Here is a 17,983-nt window from a genome sequence, read left to right as displayed (position 1 = left end):
TAGAAACGTGGCGAGTAGTGTGTATTCTATAATATTTAGCTGTATGATAAAAAAAGTTTAGCAAATATATGAAAGATATAAACAGCATTAACATTATCGAGCAGTTAATTCCATTTAGCAATTAATAAAATTTTGAAGTATTATAATTCAACTTGAATCTAATCTAAATAGAAAAATTACGACCTATTTGTACAACATAAAACCCTACGTATCTTCGGATTTCTATTTTTACATTTAATCGTACGAAAAATCTACAAGAATTTGACAAATACGACGAATAGATTTTGAGATACTAATAACGTAATAAACTAATTAATTAATTAATATATCAACTTTGATAAAGATACAAGCTCTTATTTATATCAACGATGAAAAATCTAACGACATATGCTAATAATTTTTATAAAAAGGAAAATTAATTAAAAATCATTAATAAGTTATTGCAATATCGATTCGTATTTAGTTACTTGCGACAGCAATCAATAAATTCAAATAAATATTTCTTGCAGTAATATATAACAATTATTTTATTCCTAATGTTTAATAATTTTATTTGATCAACTGTCGCGCGAGGCGTGTGTAAAAGTGAGTTTAAAGTTAAAAAAAAGTTAGTAGGTATCTCGGTAAATATAAAATTTCATATAAAAATGAATTACGTTTATGGACAGTGGCGACTCACCGGAAATTGAGTCGAGTCGAGAACGACGAGAACTCGAGCGTTTGTCTACGCGTGCTCAGCGTGCTCTTCCATTTGCGCCAGACACCTTTACCAAGTCGCAATCCACGACATCCACGTGAGAGAGAGGCGATCACTATGGATAAACCAGTCGTTTTGGCGCGCGTCATCAAGGTCCTGGGCCGCACCGGCTCGCAGGGGCAGTGTACCCAGGTGAAGGTGGAGTTCCTGGGCGAGCAGAATCGGCAGATTATCAGGAACGTGAAGGGACCGGTACGAGAGGGCGATCTCCTAACCTTGCTCGAGTCCGAGCGCGAGGCGAGAAGGCTGCGATAATGCGGGGCTTCGTTAACGCCGAAAGGAAAACCGGTCGCCAGCCGCCGTCACCGCTACCGGACCTCACCAGCTACGCATTTCCCGAACGTGGATGTGGATCCCTCCCACGCATGGATCATGGGTCGTGCATCGCCGATTATGGATCATCGATCGTCGACAATGGGCATTCCTGACGTCCGAGTCTCTGGAGGATGCTGGAGGATCACGGAACGGGATCACGTTTTCTTGGAAACATTCCTGACGCATGAGAATTCCACTTTTGCAATAAATCTCGGCTGGTAACCACAAGTTTCGGTGTTGTCATTGTGTCCCCTTCGTCGAACGTAGCTTGTAAGATACTTGCGATGAGAACCGTAAGCTGAACACTTCTCATAACTTAAGGATTATTGGTACAATATATCTGTATTTGCTACCTATCTTTTGCATTTGTTCTTTTGTCCATTTTTCTCTTAGCGTGAGAACACGATTACCTATATATTCAATTGCATGTGATTCTAAATTTTTACATTTTTAAAATAGAACAGATATTATATATATTGCTTTTAAGGAATTCATGGAACAAAAGAAACGAAGAATGTACAAAATGTAACTACACAATTTAATATCTTGAAGCAAGAAATTATTCTGAAATTCGAATAGTATCGATTCAATTCTGATTATGGAAATTCCACATTTTTTAGTAGATGTATCAAAAGTAAATGTTTTATCAATACTAAATACATCGACAAAGACAAGGCTGTTTAAAAAGATGTTATAGGTGATATATTTACAGCACAAAGTATAAATTTTTTATAAAGTCAACTTATAGTCTATATATACATCCATGTCATTAATTGAACATAGTATCATGTATCATGTTGTGATAATTTTATACGATAAATTATGCAATTAAGGCTCTTGGTAAGACAAAAGCAATAATGCCTTTCTTATTAACGATGACTGTTATATTCTTCTTCGTTTCGGTGGAGGTGTATCGCGTGGACTGGAAGAAGCTTTGGAAGAACTATCGACGCTTTGTCGAGTTGGTCTCTTCGGGATCCTTTTCATGAGCTCGCGACCAGATTCGGAATCCTTGCGCTCCTTCTTTCCATTCGATGCTTAAAAGAAATGGAAATACAATTTTGCGTCCAGCTAATCTATTGAAGAAATTTACTAAATAATTGAGATCAAAATATGTTTATTAAAATACCGCTCTCTTCCGAATCTTCCTTCCCTTTTGAACGACCTTTCAAAGATTTATGTTCTTTCCTTGCCTCTTTTACATCCCTAAACTTATCCTTTTTCATATCTACCTCCTTCACATATTTCTTCATCTCTTCTTTTTTCTTTTCCACGTCTTTGGTTCCTTTAAAATCACGCAAGACGCTATCTTTCTTAAAACTCTCTTTCATGTCCTTTTCTTTCTTAATCTCTTTATACTTATCCCTCTGTTCCTTTAGCTTCGTCTCCAATTCTTCCTTTTTCCTAGGCCTTCCCACAAAATCTGTCTCCGGTAAGGAAAAATCCATCTCATGACCAGGAAAAGGTAAATCTTCCATGTCATCCTATCAAAAAATTCAATTTATTTATATACACACATCACACACACACACACACACACACACACATCACACACACACACACACACACACACAAAATATATTGTATTCAATGTGTTGCATTCAAAATAATCTTCTGGTAACTTGTTTATCTTGATATACCAAATGAATCAAATATAACTTTATTTAAAAAGTAGACAGATTCTATTATAGAAAAAATGAAAAATCATTCAAAAATAGATTTAATAAAAAAAACTGCTCTAGATTCCATAATTTTGTATGGAAAAACTTTTATCTGAACTCTTTCATTTCTTTACATCGTTACTTACCAAAGCCATAAGGTCGTACATGGACTCCAAGTGATCCCAAATTATTTTCAACGGAACATCTTTGTGGATGGCAGCACGAAATTTCTCCCATATACACACCATGTGGAAATATTTATTGACACCTTGTAATTGAACGATCCATTAAATTATGATTTCAAAGTATAGTGATCTTTTGTTAATAATAAATTTAAAATCACTCTAATTAACTTAATTGACAATTAATTCAAGTAATATCTGCAGCATTCCGTTAGCATAGATTTTTTGTTATTTAATATATAAAAATAAAAATTAAATTACGAATGCTACAATCTGGACAGAAATCTATCAAGTTATATATAGTTAGAAATTTTGTTTTAATCGATTAATTGCTGATAAAGTTAATTGGAGTTCGGTTGAAATCGCCTGAACATAGAGGCGAGGTCGAGGGTAAACATAACCTCCCGTCGCCGGCTTTTCGCGTCTTACCGACTGGCTTATGTCCATTCATAGCGAAGAAAAGTTGGATCTCGTTCTCCACGTTCCATTCTATCTCGTCGAACGAGGTTTCGTTTTGTCTCTCTTTGACAGCCATTTTAATAAAATTCGCTTATGTTATGCGCTCGAGATTGGGGCCAGGGCCAGTGATCCTGGCTGGTGTGCCGCGCCGCTGCGTCGGCGGCTCGGGCGGCGGAACGTGATTGGCCAGATCCGGGGGCTCGACTCACGAGCCAATCGCGTTCGACGGGTTCTCTCGCTCGACTGTGCGGCGGGCGGCGGCACAACGCACAACGCGGCGAGCCCGCGGCGCAAGTAATACGTGACACGTTCAACGTCGGATCGCGACACGTTGTCGGTCGTGTACTTAATTCCTTTCTCGTGAACGAAAAGAAATTCGATTACGGGGTATTGGAAGATGAATGTACGCCGAATATTCCGTTCCTTCGTTGTGCGTCGACTGAAACGAGTGAGATGCCGTTGCTAGACGAAATGAACGTCGAATGCCGTGCTGGACGCTGTGTGATTTGGCGGGTCTCCTGCAGTGCGCCGTGATTGAGGTGAGTGAATTTATATGTTACACATGTGAGAAATAAATGATTCAAAGCGCGATAAATCCGAAATCATAATGGAATCGTTCTGGCGCGTGTCGCAGTGAAACGATAACCTCGGAATTCACGTCTCCTGCTGTCTCCATTTCGATTTTTTCGAAAGAGTGAATCGCGCGGGAACTTGAACCTCTCGTTATAAGTGCGGGAATTAATAATTAATTAAGTGATTGAAGGGAACGATCGCGCGTTTGACGTTCTCTTCGAGCGAGCTTCGAAATGCGTATGAAATATATCGAGAGTGCGAACAAGCTGAAATGTGCATCAACGAATACAATTCCGTTTTTCGTTCAAAAACAGACGCGTAATTCGCTCGTTCACGTAAATCGTCGCGTTTACAAATGTTTTAAATTTATTTGTACGTGTGCTTTTTTATTTTTTCGAACCTCTACTTTATATAAAATTAACGTTAAACACTGTATTGTTCGTAAAAATTTCTTTGCGATCGTTCTCGCAACGCGGTGATTTTAAAATAAAAAGATACTTAAAAATGATAAAACATTCTCTGTGTTGCTTGTTCCCCAAATATATTATTCGTTTTGCTTACAAAAATTTTCCAAACGGAGCCTATTGCTATTCGGATTTTTAAATTGTTTGATAGGAGATACGTACGTATCTTTTATTTGAAATAAGTGAAAGTGAAAGAAGAGTAAGAGAGAGAGAGAGAGAGAGAGGGGGGGGAAGAGAGGGCTATTAGATACCTAACATATAAAGATATACGATACATTTATTTATCCATACATATGTAAGATATAAATATTAAACTGATCCTCAACCAATCACAATCGAGAATCTTCGAGAACGAATAGATCACAATTGTAAAACTCTCGATGGTGATTACGCTTCTCTGTGCGTGCATCGTCTTTAGCCTGTATCAGAGAAAAGCCTGAGAGAGGCCATTCCGGCCCTTTTCGTGGGACCAAAATGATGTTTTATCGGAAAATGAACGTGGCTACGTAGTATCAATTTCGTAAATGGATGTACTGGCGGTAGTATACAGGAGCTTTCGACGATCCCATGGGGGTCCCACGAAAAAGGTCGGGATGGTCTCTCTCAGGCTTCTCTCTGCCATCGAACTGGTCGAATTCCCGTTTGTAGCGTCCTCTGATTAGCTTCCTAGACTCGAATTTTCGAAAATACTCGGTTGCGATTCTCTAAATCATGTTCCTTTGTGAAATTGGTACATCGAATCATTTATAGCGCACACTACAGATTTCCACATTTTATTTTACAAGATATAAAATATTCAATTTTTTCGATTTTAGGTATTCGATTTTAAACACAAGCTACAATTTATTTTTAATGATGAATGCTCAATGCATCACTTTGTACTTCGTGGCTCAATTGCGTCTGTAGATTCGATAATTTGTTTTTTAACGCTGCGATCCCCATCATGACGATGTTTTCAGGTTTCAGGGCCCCGCTGCTCTCCACATTAAAGTAATACTTGTTCGGTTTGGCTTCCCAGTTAAACGGTGCTTCATCTGAAACATACGTGCTATAAGTATAGCTATAAAAAATTTTGGATTTTTACTAGAAACTTATGCTCACATTGATCCTCCTCTAATTCACTGTACTCTGACTTGGGCCACTCGTCTGGTTTGGGATACAAAGTATGCCTCATAGAATTGTCCGGATCATATTCGAAGCTTACACCGGCGGTTGGATTCCACTTTGCATGCTCCTTTCCGAAACCTTTCTTTGCGTACGCCCTAAGTTTCAGTTCCTGTCCTTTTCTTAGTTTCACTATCAAGATCTCTGAAACGTTCCAAACGCAATCATCGTAATTCCTTTATTTCTTTTTACGATAACTATAATTATCACACGAAAAAGAAGATACCAACCATCTGTTTCTCCATATTCGCTCGCATCGTCTTCTCTGTGTCTGGATGTCACGGGTAGCACTCTAGGATCGCTCGACTTGAAATCCGCGGTGGTCACATGCCTGGTTTGATCTTCGGTGCATTTAACATCCAGAGTGAATTCCACGCTACACTCTGGACAGAAATCCAAGCACTGGCAATCTCTCGTATATTGTATCCTGTCAACCACCTAAACAAGAAACGTTTTCTCTAATAATACGAGCCATGGTTTACCAGTGCGGTCTCTTTTTGAATCGTTGAAATTTATCTGCATTTTCACACTTTTGTTGAGAAAAATATATTCAATTTTTTACAAAGAGATGTTGACACATACATCATCGCTGATCAATGGTATCATTCCAATCCTATGCGCCAAGAATTCGTCGCTCAAAACAGTAGAATTAGCTTCCAGTTGTATCCAATCAATGGCCATAGTCGGAGTTTCGGCGATAAAGACACGCCTCATGCTGTTCGCAACGCTGACGAGGAAACATTAATTGTAAATTAATTTACAGTTGCGTGTTTTGATACCACAGCTTAACCTAACCTATCTCACCTTAATTCAGTATCTTCCACTTGAAATTTAACATTTTCCTCGGTTAAATCCGAAATATGGACCGACGGTTGATTAGCGTACGGCATTTTATTTTGCCAAGCTTTACAGTTACTTTTTTCCTGTTTACTTCATAAATTTTAAAACACGTCTCGCGAATAGAGTCTCGAACTTTTCTCTGTTAGTCTGTTATACCAATAGTCAATACGCAAATACGCACGGCGCAAGAATGGATAGTAACGACATCTGCACCAGTTTTGAATATATACCTATATTATATCATATATGTGTGTATGTTAAATATATATGCGTATATGTTCAATTGCTCGTAAAGAAATAATTTTAAAAATAAAATTATGAATTGTTTTCCTATATGTGTAAACTACAAAACAAACTCGGAAACGCAGTTTTAAATTTGAAGACATATTTATGCACGAGAATTTTTTTTTAAATAAAGAGAATATGAAATTGTTAAAATATTTTATTACAATTAATCAATGCGTATATTATTTGTCGAAGACCTGTTTTATAAGAATAATGCACACATTCGTTTAATATCACCTACATTGAAATCATCTTAATTTGTCGCTAAATTAAGAAAAAGTAGTGCTATGTGCGATACATACTACATACATATGTAACATGTTATATAAGTGTGTGTGTATTACATTATATATATATATATATATATATATATATATATATACAGTATAACACATTGATGCAATTCAAACTTAATGACGCACTATATGTAATTACAATGAGAAGTATTACTTTTGTATGTGTGTTGCCTTAATATATTTTTCTTCCCACATTCTCTATTATGGCACTCATGTTTGATAAAAAGTGGAAGACGATGGTTCGTACGTTACGAATCGTCGTGAATGTACAAGATGTGTAAATTTCGTTAGTTTTGTATGTGCAATTTGTCGCTTAAAAAAATTTTATTCTAATGACTGCGTAGATAAGACTTGAAAGGGAGATGAAGAAAAAATATTGATAAATATACTGCTCAAAACAATTAGTAGAACATTTCCTCTAATAAATTTATGATCTAGTTTTAGCAAATCTAGTAGTTTTTGAATATATTTTTCATGATTTTGTGTGTGTGTGTGTGTGTGTGTGTGTGTGTGTGTGTGTGTGTGTGTGATGTCCAATAAACACATTTATACAAACATAGTATTTTAAGCGTTTTGGATCCAAATATATAGAATTCTTTAAAAGAATGGTCTTGTTATTGTCTTGAGCAGTGTATTAAAAATATTTTCAATCATACATATCTCGAATGAGTATTATGAAAGATAACACAGTATTATCGAATCAAACTGATCGCTGATTTTCAGAGCTCGTCATTAAAACGTTCGATCTCTTGCAAATGGTCACCATAGTCCGTCGCTTCGCTACCTACGAAAGCATCGTGATGATCCAAGATCTCGTCGTAGGATAATCTATTATCGTGATCGTCATCTGAACCCGCAAACAAATGATCCACTTCGTCGTTTGCTATTTCTCTGAAATAAATGTCGACAAAAAGTTATGAAAAGGAGTGATGTTGGATTATCATGAAATTTTTTATAAAATTTTATGTGTTATAGTGTACTCACTCGTTACTTGGGACGAGCCAAGAAAGAATTTCGTCCGCATCGAGTCTTCCGTCTCTATTCTTGTCATGTTCAAAGTCAAATTTGTCTTTTTCACTCAGCAGCCATTCCTTATCTTTTGACTTGGCTCTGTCACCAATAAACTCCTGGAAACTAACGTATCCATCTCCATCTACATCTTTGTCAGCCAAGGCTTGCTTCAACAAGAGTGGAAACATTCTAGGTGTCTCCTCAGGATGTGTATAAGCTTCGAACTCCTCTCCATCTAAATAACCGTCTTGGTTCAAATCGGCAGCCTCGAATGTCTGCTTGTCATCTTGGATCAACTTATCGTCAAGAGCCAGATCTTCGGGATCGCTGCCGTAAGTGTCTTGCAGAATTTCGTCCCAGCTCACTTTACCATCTTCATTTGTATCAGCATCATCCAAGCGATCCTCAGATTCTTCTGCCGACAGCATGCTGTTTACAGAATTTAATCAACTAATGTCTTTCAATAATTGAACAAATAAAAATGACATCAACGATACTACCTAAATGAACGCAAGATCCAAGCTTTCAACTCGTTCCTCTCTATATACTTGTCCTTATTCAGATCCATTTTGGTCAGTAAAATCCCTAGTCGCCTCTTTGATTCTTCTATTGGAAGTCTGTCAAATTCTTCAGCTTCCTTTACGCTTCCTTCGCACAAGAAATAAAATATTCAAGACGACTAGTATTCAAACAAAGCAAGTGTATTAGATGACGTTAAAACAGTTCTCATCTTTGTCCTTGTTGACAACGAAACTAATTATTCTTAAAAGGAGCTTTCAAGCTTCAATAAGACAAAGCGATACACTAAACAAGCTACAAATCTTCAATTATTATTCATAAATACTGAGGCAAAATATGAAAGATTCACAAAGATGTCAAGAGAACTGTAAAAGTTGGTCTTGGAAATTGCAACGTATCCAGGCATCTCAATCGCACCTAGGATGGCTTCGTGATCGAATTCCTGGTGATGCTCGCCCTCCGTGTAGTGGTCGGCATCCCGGGGGCTGAAAGCACCGTCCTCCGTCCTCTCATTGCTGTCGACTTTGTTGTGCTGATGTGTGTGGATGTGCGCGGAGGCGGTGTCGCCCAAGGCTGGCAGCGATGCGGCGAGAGCGACAAGGAGGAGCAGAGGTCGGGTGAACGGTCGGGCAGCCATCGCGCGTCTTCTGGGAACGGCGGGGCGATTGAAAATAACGTGCCTGCAACGTTTAAACGGGCAACGTGAGCGCATAACCTTGTCAAGTCGGAGCGAGCTTCAACAGGCGCCGCGCGGCGCTTTGCCGTGCTTTGCCGGTCGACTGACGACTGACGTTACGATGGTGACGTTCGGCACTTCGGCGGCTATCACGGCTCACGGCATCACGGCGGATATTATTGATTACTTTCCATTACGCGTGACGCGACGATCGCATGAGGAAAATTTTCACGAGTAGGTACTTCGTGTCCTGACTCCTGAAGACCGTTTTTGAAGCGACGTCGGGAAATGTGCGCGTTGTCTGGGCAGTCGGGGATATGCGTGTTTGCGATACGTTTTTCAGGTTAAAAAATATGGAAAAAAGATTGAAAAAATACTAGATATATATACAATATTCAGTATTTTTTCTATTGTATATTTCATATATATATATATATTTAAATAACATATGAAATATATACAAAAGTCACGTTAGATTTACTTAATTGTTTCAATTTATTATTCGCATCAGTGTCTTTTCAATTTATATCAAATGAACGAAAACCTAAAGCCCAAGTCTCTAACTTGGCAGCACGTTATGAAAGAAAAGCAGAGGAACGTTGCCTCAACGACAACGAAGAAGTAATAGTAATAACTAAATAAATAAAAAATCGAATATTGAAATGACGGTCGTAGTCGCGATTGAAATATAATATAAAAGTTCACCGCGCTTCCGTACCTTTGAATGCGGCGCCACGCTTGCGCAACGACCGGTCGACTCCGATTGCTCTGAATATGTTTCTTTTACCGCGCGAAGCCGTTCTCGCCGATCGCTCTGACGTTGTCAACTTTTCGCAGTTTTCGAATTTTCGTTACGAGTCACGAGTCGCGACGCAGCTTCCGTTGTGTGTGGACTGACCCGCCGCTACGCGTGCTGACCCGAATCGCCGAGCTGGGTGGAAAATCTTGCCGAGTGCCAGCGCGGAGGCCGCCGAACGTGCCGTTTGCCGTTTTTCGCGCCGAGTCTTCACCCGCGACGATCGCACGAGAGCGTGTCGTCTCGAATTGTAAGTATTTAACTCGCGTCGCGTATACTGAGTGAACCGAGTGACTGTCGTGGCGTCGGGTGTCGCGTATGTCGCGGCAACGAAAGGGAAGCGATCTCGATTCTCGCGCCGGGCAGTCGCTTCCTTAAGTCGTGACGCGTGTGCGAAGTCACGATCGCGTCATCCGGGGGATGAGGCTCGTGCCGAGCGAGCGCCGTTCGAAAATAGTCGGGGCATCGGCTATCGACGTCGCGTATCGTCGCGTCTATTTTCAACCCAGCGAGGGTGTACGCGCGCGCGAGCGCGAGCGCGAACACCCGCTCATCGGCGAACCGGCCGATCCTCTCGAGCGCGTAAAAATCTAAAGTTTCTTTATTTACAGTGAAAGATCGATAAGGGCGATCCAGTTGAACTCTCGGCGTGGGCGGACGCGTTCGTCCCGGCATCTTCTCCCTGCGTCTTTTCCAGTTTCGTCGTGACGGCCGGCTCGTCGTAGGAGTTATCGGTGAGTGAATTTTCCGTTTCTGTCTTTTCTCAATTTGGGCATAACGGATTGAACGTTGTGCTCGCGATATTGCAATGTCGCGATGCTCAATATATCTGTAAAATAAAGGATATATGTTATTTGTAATATCTCGAATCTGTCGGCGACTCGAGCATAAAATTTTCTACTTGCAAAATGGCGGGTTGCGAGATATTTGAATTCGTGAGAATTGCAAGCTGCGCTGATCCGAATGCGCGCGAGTTGCTTCTGGGATCGTTATCGATTAGCACTGTCGGTAAATGTTACGAAGTGGCGACAGCTTAATTTTTAGTAACCGTTGGTCGATAAGAAACGTATCTTTTTTCGATTGTCGATAGTTCACCGGTATGCGGTATATCATTGAATATGACGATTTTTTTAATGATAAATATATAAATTGGAAAATGCTTTTTTAGTTGGTAACATAGAAAAACACGTTCTCGTATATATTTAAAAAATATTACTTCCGTCGTTTAAAATCATTTACTCGTTATAATATGAAGAGAGAGAAATATTCTTTTACATTATATTTAAATTATTATAATGAATTGGGGTTATTATTATGTAATAAAATTAATCTGTTTTTGCAAAGAAACAGAACGGAAAAAAAATATGAACTTTTAAGTGTAAAAACGTCGTAACTGCATTATTTTTTAATGACAGACTTTGGCTAATTTAGAATTCATTTTCTTTAAAGAAAATGTCGAGGCGTTTATTGTTTCCAGTCTCCAAATAATTAACGATCGAAAATAAATAACTTCCGAAGAATTAAACTTTGAAGAAAAATAGATAGTAAAATTATATCCTCCATATTTTTTATATTTTCTGATAAATATTCTATTTTAACAGATTTATTAACGCTGACTTAAAAAAATTGTGATAAATAATGACATTTCTTTACATTATCGACCTGAGAAAGAAGGAATCTAAATTGGTTACTTATATATACAAAACGTCTGTTATTAAAATATGATGCTGTGACAGAATGTGACGTTCTATATATAATTCTATGTATTTTTTCTCTGTATAGACATTTTATATATTCTCTAGTGACACATGCTATATTCTCTATATTATATACAATTTTGCATATATTTTTTGCATATATTTTGACATATGACATTATACATAATATATAATATATGTGCAGGTACATATATATATATATATATATATATATATATATATATATAGAAATAAAAATAGAAATTTAATACTCTGTAAGTGATTATTTAGCTAGTAATTAATTACTTATTTTGAGTATTAAAATCATTATGATCGCTTACAGTATTAAATTTCTGTAAGGGCATGAAATTAATATTAGTAAAATTACACAACCGCGTGCAACGCAAATACGTACCACTTTTTAAATGTAATTTGAATTAATTTCGCGTCGAATCTTGTCACAGCTTTGCTTGTGCATTTACATTATTTTCATCGCATTTCCGCAATATTCCTTTTATTATGTTAATTAAATTCTGAGCGTATTAATCTCTCCCGTATTTACCGACACGCGGGAACTCGAATACAGCGCGAAATCTGTTAACGGCTATGATTATTGAAATATGCGTTTAATTTCGCAGAGTATGACGCATTGATATACACGATATTTTACTTTAAATATATATTCCGTGCCAAAAATTCAGAATTGTCGCTATCTTTTGTGTTCATCGGCCAATCGTATGTAGATTATCAAAGGGCGAGCGGTCAGAACTGATTGGCGAGACGGAAATACGGCTGTTTTGCATCAACGTGCCGAATGTAAACGGGTTTCCGGTCTTTTCTGGGGTTCCGTAAAGATCTAGAATCAAAGGAGTTCAGTGTTGTCTCTTTTATCTCGAGGAGATACGGTTCTATTTTAGATTTTACCTCGGAAAATTCTTTCTTGCGTTACTATTCGCTTCGAAGCCCATCAGATATGATATTTCATAAAGTATGCACAAATATGCAGTTAACAGAGGGGCGATTTTTCTTCGACCCGTAATAACTAATAAAATTCGACCAGTTTCGCATCGCGAATATCTCTATTTGCGTAATTTCTCGCGTTTCGTTCCGCCCGAGCGTTCTCGCGATGAGACGGGGATCTACGGCGACGTGCTTGTACGCGGATAGTTTCTCGGTGGGGTATAAGAGAGATATCGAGGAAACGCCAATGCGAACGGGCGCGTTGCGGCGTTCCTTCTGACATTCAAATGTTGGCCGCCGCCGACGAAAAAGGATACGTACGAACCCGACGCCGCCTATTCATCGCTCAAAGGGATCATTTATCAACATATTTGATATGCTCCCCACACCCACCCCCTTTCTAGACCGATATAGCAAAGAGTCGCAAGCGCGTTACTCTCTTTCTCTCTCTCTCTCTCTCTCTCTCTCTCTCTTTCTCTCTCTTTTTCTCTCGTGCGGTTTCTGTTCGCTCTCGCGGCTTCCATAGAAATAATATGCTAATCGCACGAAGGCGGAGTTTAAAAAGTGCTCCGATAAATTCTCGAGACTTTTGACGTAATTTCGCCCCTTCTCACCGCAGCCGCAACGTCTTCCGAAAGATTCTTTTTGCGCGCGCTTTCCGGCGTCTTGAGAGAACTTTACCTTACCGCGTAACGTGCCCCCGCTATACATATATCATCGGAAGGATATACTTTTGCTCGTAAGAGATCCTCCTAGATCCCTGCGTTGCGTCACGTTTAGCGATCCTTTTTTTTTCTCGATCAAAATATCTCACCAACAAGTAGAGAGTATAACAGACGTCTCTGCAATAAATATTAATCGGTGAAAAATAACAATAACCTGATTTTTAGAAAGCTGGAATTAACTTCATAGTGCTGCAATTAGATTGTTCAGTCAAAAACGTTTCTTGTTGGTTTTCTAAAATATTGTACGTTTGCGAAAAATTTGTTTACGGCACACTTCCCTCTGCAGCTAAAATTTCTCAAGAAAATATATTCGCATAAGTTTGCTTTTCAACTCGAAACGAAAGTATTCGCGGAATAAGTAGGAAAATTGAGTTACACGCCTGATCGGCTAACAAAACCTCGTTGAAAGTCGAAACCTTACAGTTTTCTTTACGCGAGCGTGCTCGTGCGTGCTCGGAACGGCGTAAGTGATTGACGCGGAGCGCTAAGATCATTTACAAATCCCCTCATCGGCACTTATGCGCGCGGTGACGCATACGCACATATTTATGCACCCCTGCCCCTTACATGCCGCGGCCTCATACATACATCGGTCATATTAGCCGCTTTTGCGGTTAGCCTAAACGCCTCGACGTCGACAAGAGGCGTTCGTTTATTTAAAAGCGCTCGTGTTTCATTGAAACTCGAAATTAGCACATTCGACGAAGATTATAATAAAGTATAAACATTACTTTATTTCTTGTATTTGTCTCTTTGTTCTCTATTGCCACGAAAACTGACTTGGCCCCTCCTTAATGCATCTTAACAGCTTTTTTATCGCTATTCTCCGAAGCAGTAACAAAAATCTGTCAATTTTGCGTCGTCATTGATCGTCATGGATGTTTACGTCGGACTATATAATCGTCCGAACGTTTAATTTCGAAGCGCCACGTCAGCGAGAGACACTTTCAAGCATATTGAGACGGAATCCGCGGTCGAGATCATCATTTACTTTAAGCTCTCCTTTCCATATTTATCTTGATCTATTTCATTACGGCCACTTCGGGCGTTCCTTCTTCCGTCTTCTTTTCCGCCGAGTGTCTTTCAGTTAGGATTACGACTCACTCTCCCGGGTGAACGAATGGCCGCACGGTTATTAGGATCACCACCGGCGCAGATTGCTTTTGCGCGAGCCCAGAATTTATGGACGGCGATGATAAAGTCCCATGGAATCATAATCGAATGTCTTTCACGACGATCCCGCTGGAAAGTTCCCCGATGTGACGACGACTGTAAATTCCTCATCTCGTTGGATTTGCTTTCTTAAACAGAAAGAAAATTGTGAAATTGATTTCTAATTTGATCGACGATGATCTAAATTTGTTATTTGAAGTTTATGCATTACACACACATGTTTCTTAATGATAATTTTAATCCTATATTAAAGAATATTATGTTTAAAATTACTTTAATAATTGTTATACTAAAATATTAATTTATGATATTAGAAAATAAAGTAACATCTTTTTACATTTGATTTAATGATTTTAATAGAAAAAAGTAATTTAACTTCAAGTATAGGATAATAATTTTGAAAACAGGAATTGATAAAATATAAATATATAATTTGTAAAAAGCTTATACCATATATTAATATGTTGACTATATGAAGATAAAATACAATAGTTATATTTTAATTTTTTAAAATAATTTACATATTTTTTGGTTTTATAATGTAATAGCGATTACTTACAAATTGCGATTTTGAAAACGCGAAAATTGTATCTTCTTTGAGATTTTTTGAGAAACTATTGTTCAATTCCTGTTTTCTTAAAAAATAAAACAACATATATTCCAAATACGTCAAACAGTATCCGCCATAGTATTCGAGGTTTCTTCCTTCTTTCCGTCGGGGCATACGCCCCGCGATTTAAGTCGTCAACTTTTATGGGGGTAGTTTTCGCGGAGACGGTCCGCGACAAGCCAACATAAAAGGGGGTGGAAGTTTCCGGTAATATGGCGTCTTCTCGCGGAATATGGCGGCAACTGTATACAAGAGATAGCGACAATATTGAGGCGCGCGAGAGCGCTCCAAAAAAATACCGAATTGACCCTATAAACTTGCATGCGTTGCAACGTCAAGATCGATCGACGTTCTTTCTCAATATTTCTTTTTTATTTAATCATTTATTTATACTGTATCTATCACGTAATTATTGACGCAATTATTTTTACGTAATACAACAAGTTGAACCGTATTTTTATACGGTTACATATTTATAAATGCAGAGTGTCTCAAAACTATTGGATCTTTTATTTAAGAGAGTATTCGATCACTCCTTTATTATATCTTCCTTTAGCGATAAAATTCAGAAAGACCGCTATAATACTATACTAAAAGAGACAGAAGGTATATAGGAATAAATCTTTATACACAGAATTTCGAGATGTGGAAAGGATATCATAAGCTGCGTAAACATATCCTTCTCGTTGGTTGAATAGGGGGTAGAGTAACTGCACTCGATGATCGTGGATTAACACAGGGATTGCGCTGAAGTGCGCCTTCCTTCGCAATCCGTTGATTGCATCTGGCATTTGTGTCACGCTCTTGAGCGTCCGGCCGATATGCCCGGACAAATTGGAAATTGGTATTCAGCCCGTTGCCCACTGCTGAACGGCCAGACGGATTTGCGAAGGAGCACCTTAGTCCTCGGGTACTGGGCAAGAGTGCTCGTACGTGCTGGTTGTGGGCTGCGGAGTAAGCGACGTTAAAGTTGCTCAAATCGCTTCTCGACGACCGCCTAACGCCGGAATACCAACGGAAAAGACGGAAATAAAGGGGGGCAAAACGGGTTTTTTCCATTACAAATCCGTACGACTTAAAAATTTTGTTCATCAAAAGAATGAATGCAAAAGTATAAAAAAGTGTCAATAAAAGAGTGCAAAGTAGAGAAAAATTAATAAGAAAAGCATGAAAGGCATTCGATAAATTATAGATAGGTGAATATAGCAACATACTTATTATGGAATTATTCTGTATAACATAAATTATTATGTGTTATGCGTTAATAAAAAGAATTTTTAGTCCAGGTAGGAACGTGATAGAAAAATAACTTGAATAAACTCAGAAATATAACTTGACTGTTTATAAGAAATATTTTAATATGCATAGTTCTTCAAACAAAATAATTTTGAATAGAAACAGGTATTGCGTTATACAGGTAAATTCGGGCTCATTGCGCGCCGCAGTGGAAAAATCCACGTATGTTCAGCCAAGTAGAAATAATCGCTAACAGGATCCAGTGTAATTTATGATCGACCCAATTACGCTTTCTCTCCGTGCGCATTGTTGGGCATATTTGCAAAATGCAATTCATATAGTGTTATTCATTACTCTTTATGCAGAATTAAAACGGAATATATTGCACTAAAAATTTTATGCGTACAAAGACATAAATTATAGATACTTGTCGATCTTTAAAATCTTTGTTTTTTTGTTTTATCTTACTTCAACTACAAAAAGAGTTTATTATTTTTTATTTAAGTAAAATATGTTATTAATGTTTTAGAAATTATATGGATGTAAAACGGTATTGATATATTATATAAATTCTGTTATAAATTCTATTACTCTTATACGCGCATTTTTTACTTTAATTAATTAGATCATGTTTTATCACACACATATATATATATAATGATAAAAGGGAATAGATAAAAAACATTATTTAATATATAAATTTTTAAGAGCATTATTTTGATGAGTTCAATTTTTCAATAGAATTGTTCTCATAACCTATATAAAATATTTGCTATATTACATTTCGTATTTGATTGTCACGAGTAAATTATACTTTATATTATATCGTAAATAAGTACGAAGTTATTTTTGTGCTTTTGAGGCATCAAAATTTAAATTTACTAAAACCAAAGCGGAATTATAATTATATATTAGGGCTTTTAGGAATTAACATATATTATATTTATTTCAATATTTAATTTAATCTCTGATAAATAGGTGAACTATTAAACACAAAAAGATTACTATGAAAATAATAACTTTTAACACAGCAAATAAATATGTAGAATCTATATGAAATCTTATATAATTTATAATATATTTTCATATAAGCAATACATTAACTGTACGTTACAGCGTAGCCGAAGATTTCATATAATCTCAAATTAGGTCACTGAGATTTATTATATTATAAAAGTATAATTTGCAAATATCTCTTTTTCAAATATCTCGTTCTAATATGAATACTTTTATGTTGTCGAAAAATTTATAAAAAATTAATAATGACTTATTATGCAAAATAATTATAATAAGTAAGGTATATGATAGCATAAATAATTAACCGATAAGCGATAATTGATTAATGAGTGATAAAATTTAATGATAATTTTTAATATGATTTTTAAAAATATATTTAGTGCTATCTGCAGAGCTTCAAATTACAATAAGTATTATTCTGATAAAAATGTTTAAGAATATATCGGCATTGTGGGATAAACATGGATTTAAGGCGAGAAGCGTTTACGATAATATCGCGAGACAATCGGCGTTATGCATTTCGCGAAAATTATGACGGTGTCTTGCAGCGAATTTTGCCGACGACTG

General features: G+C 37.3%; 4 protein-coding genes and 1 long non-coding RNA gene across 7 annotated transcripts in view; 2 read left to right on the top strand and 3 right to left on the bottom strand.

The window, feature by feature from the left end:
- Positions 1-733: 733 nt before the first annotated feature.
- On the top strand, positions 734-1,300 carry LOC143904227 (small ribosomal subunit protein eS28). Its single transcript, XM_077418676.1, has one exon. The coding sequence runs from the start codon at positions 815-817 to the stop codon at positions 1,010-1,012; it is 198 nt and encodes a 65-aa protein (XP_077274802.1). The 5' UTR covers positions 734-814; the 3' UTR covers positions 1,013-1,300.
- A 451-nt stretch (positions 1,301-1,751) lies between these two features.
- Positions 1,752-3,530, bottom strand: Mrgbp (MRG/MORF4L binding protein). Its single transcript, XM_077418670.1, has 4 exons — positions 3,345-3,530; positions 2,880-3,001; positions 2,202-2,556; positions 1,752-2,109 (listed from the first exon to the last, which is right to left on the bottom strand). The coding sequence occupies exons 1-4, from the start codon at positions 3,448-3,450 to the stop codon at positions 1,955-1,957; spliced, it is 738 nt and encodes a 245-aa protein (XP_077274796.1). The 5' UTR covers positions 3,451-3,530; the 3' UTR covers positions 1,752-1,954.
- A 1,140-nt stretch (positions 3,531-4,670) lies between these two features.
- Rpii33 (RNA polymerase III subunit RpII33) lies at positions 4,671-6,587 on the bottom strand. Its single transcript, XM_077418669.1, has 5 exons — positions 6,380-6,587; positions 6,158-6,302; positions 5,806-6,013; positions 5,513-5,719; positions 4,671-5,445 (listed from the first exon to the last, which is right to left on the bottom strand). The coding sequence occupies exons 1-5, from the start codon at positions 6,463-6,465 to the stop codon at positions 5,261-5,263; spliced, it is 831 nt and encodes a 276-aa protein (XP_077274795.1). The 5' UTR covers positions 6,466-6,587; the 3' UTR covers positions 4,671-5,260.
- An 877-nt stretch (positions 6,588-7,464) lies between these two features.
- Positions 7,465-10,060, bottom strand: LOC143904221 (reticulocalbin-2). Of its 3 annotated transcripts, none has more exons than XM_077418668.1 (5): positions 9,921-10,060; positions 8,944-9,206; positions 8,508-8,655; positions 7,981-8,436; positions 7,465-7,887 (listed from the first exon to the last, which is right to left on the bottom strand). In XM_077418668.1, exons 2-5 carry the CDS (start codon positions 9,161-9,163, stop codon positions 7,716-7,718), a joined length of 996 nt encoding a protein of 331 aa, XP_077274794.1. In that variant the 5' UTR covers positions 9,164-9,206; positions 9,921-10,060; the 3' UTR covers positions 7,465-7,715. The 3 variants fall into 3 exon arrangements, with proteins under 3 accessions (XP_077274794.1, XP_077274793.1, XP_077274792.1); XM_077418667.1 differs by lacking the exon at positions 9,921-10,060 and adding an exon at positions 9,318-9,455; XM_077418666.1 differs by lacking the exon at positions 9,921-10,060 and having other exon boundaries at positions 8,944-9,311.
- A 48-nt stretch (positions 10,061-10,108) lies between these two features.
- The window catches only part of LOC143904228 (uncharacterized), a 43,026-nt gene continuing 35,151 nt past the window's right edge, over positions 10,109-17,983 (top strand). The window contains exons 1-2 of the long non-coding RNA XR_013258871.1: positions 10,109-10,248; positions 10,610-10,732. This is a non-coding gene — a long non-coding RNA (uncharacterized LOC143904228). The remainder of the gene's footprint in view (positions 10,249-10,609; positions 10,733-17,983) is intronic.

Source organism: Temnothorax americanus, unplaced genomic scaffold (genome assembly GCF_048541705.1).
Source record: "Temnothorax americanus isolate GAGA-0224 unplaced genomic scaffold, ASM4854170v1 Scaffold5, whole genome shotgun sequence".
In the NCBI taxonomy this organism is placed as follows: Eukaryota; Metazoa; Arthropoda; class Insecta; order Hymenoptera; family Formicidae; genus Temnothorax; species Temnothorax americanus.
The sequence above is the reverse complement of the archived record's forward strand: the minus strand, read 5'-3'. Positions and strand labels throughout refer to the sequence as shown.

Bases quoted from the DNA above. Each gene is read 5' to 3' on its own strand.
- Mrgbp (XM_077418670.1), bottom strand. From the start codon at position 3,450: ATGGCTGTCAAAGAGAGACAAAACGAAACCTCGTTCGACGAGATAGAA. The intron at 2,557-2,879 runs GTAAGTAACGAT...ATTTTTTGATAG, and splicing joins TGTACGACCTTATGGCTTTG to GATGACATGGAAGATTTACC. The intron at 2,110-2,201 runs GTATTTTAATAA...ATTTCTTTTAAG, and splicing joins GGAAGATTCGGAAGAGAGCG to CATCGAATGGAAAGAAGGAG.
- LOC143904227 (XM_077418676.1), top strand. From the start codon at position 815: ATGGATAAACCAGTCGTTTTGGCGCGCGTCATCAAGGTCCTGGGCCGC.
- Rpii33 (XM_077418669.1), bottom strand. From the start codon at position 6,465: ATGCCGTACGCTAATCAACCGTCGGTCCATATTTCGGATTTAACCGAG. The intron at 6,303-6,379 runs GTGAGATAGGTT...TTTCCTCGTCAG, and splicing joins GTGGAAGATACTGAATTAAG to CGTTGCGAACAGCATGAGGC. The intron at 5,446-5,512 runs GTGAGCATAAGT...CGTATGTTTCAG, and splicing joins TGAATTAGAGGAGGATCAAT to ATGAAGCACCGTTTAACTGG.
- LOC143904221 (XM_077418666.1), bottom strand. From the start codon at position 9,238: ATGCGCTCACGTTGCCCGTTTAAACGTTGCAGGCACGTTATTTTCAAT. The intron at 8,656-8,943 runs GTGCGATTGAGA...TCTTGTGCGAAG, and splicing joins CGATCACGAAGCCATCCTAG to GAAGCGTAAAGGAAGCTGAA. The intron at 8,437-8,507 runs GTAGTATCGTTG...TTCTGTAAACAG, and splicing joins TGGATCTTGCGTTCATTTAG to CATGCTGTCGGCAGAAGAAT.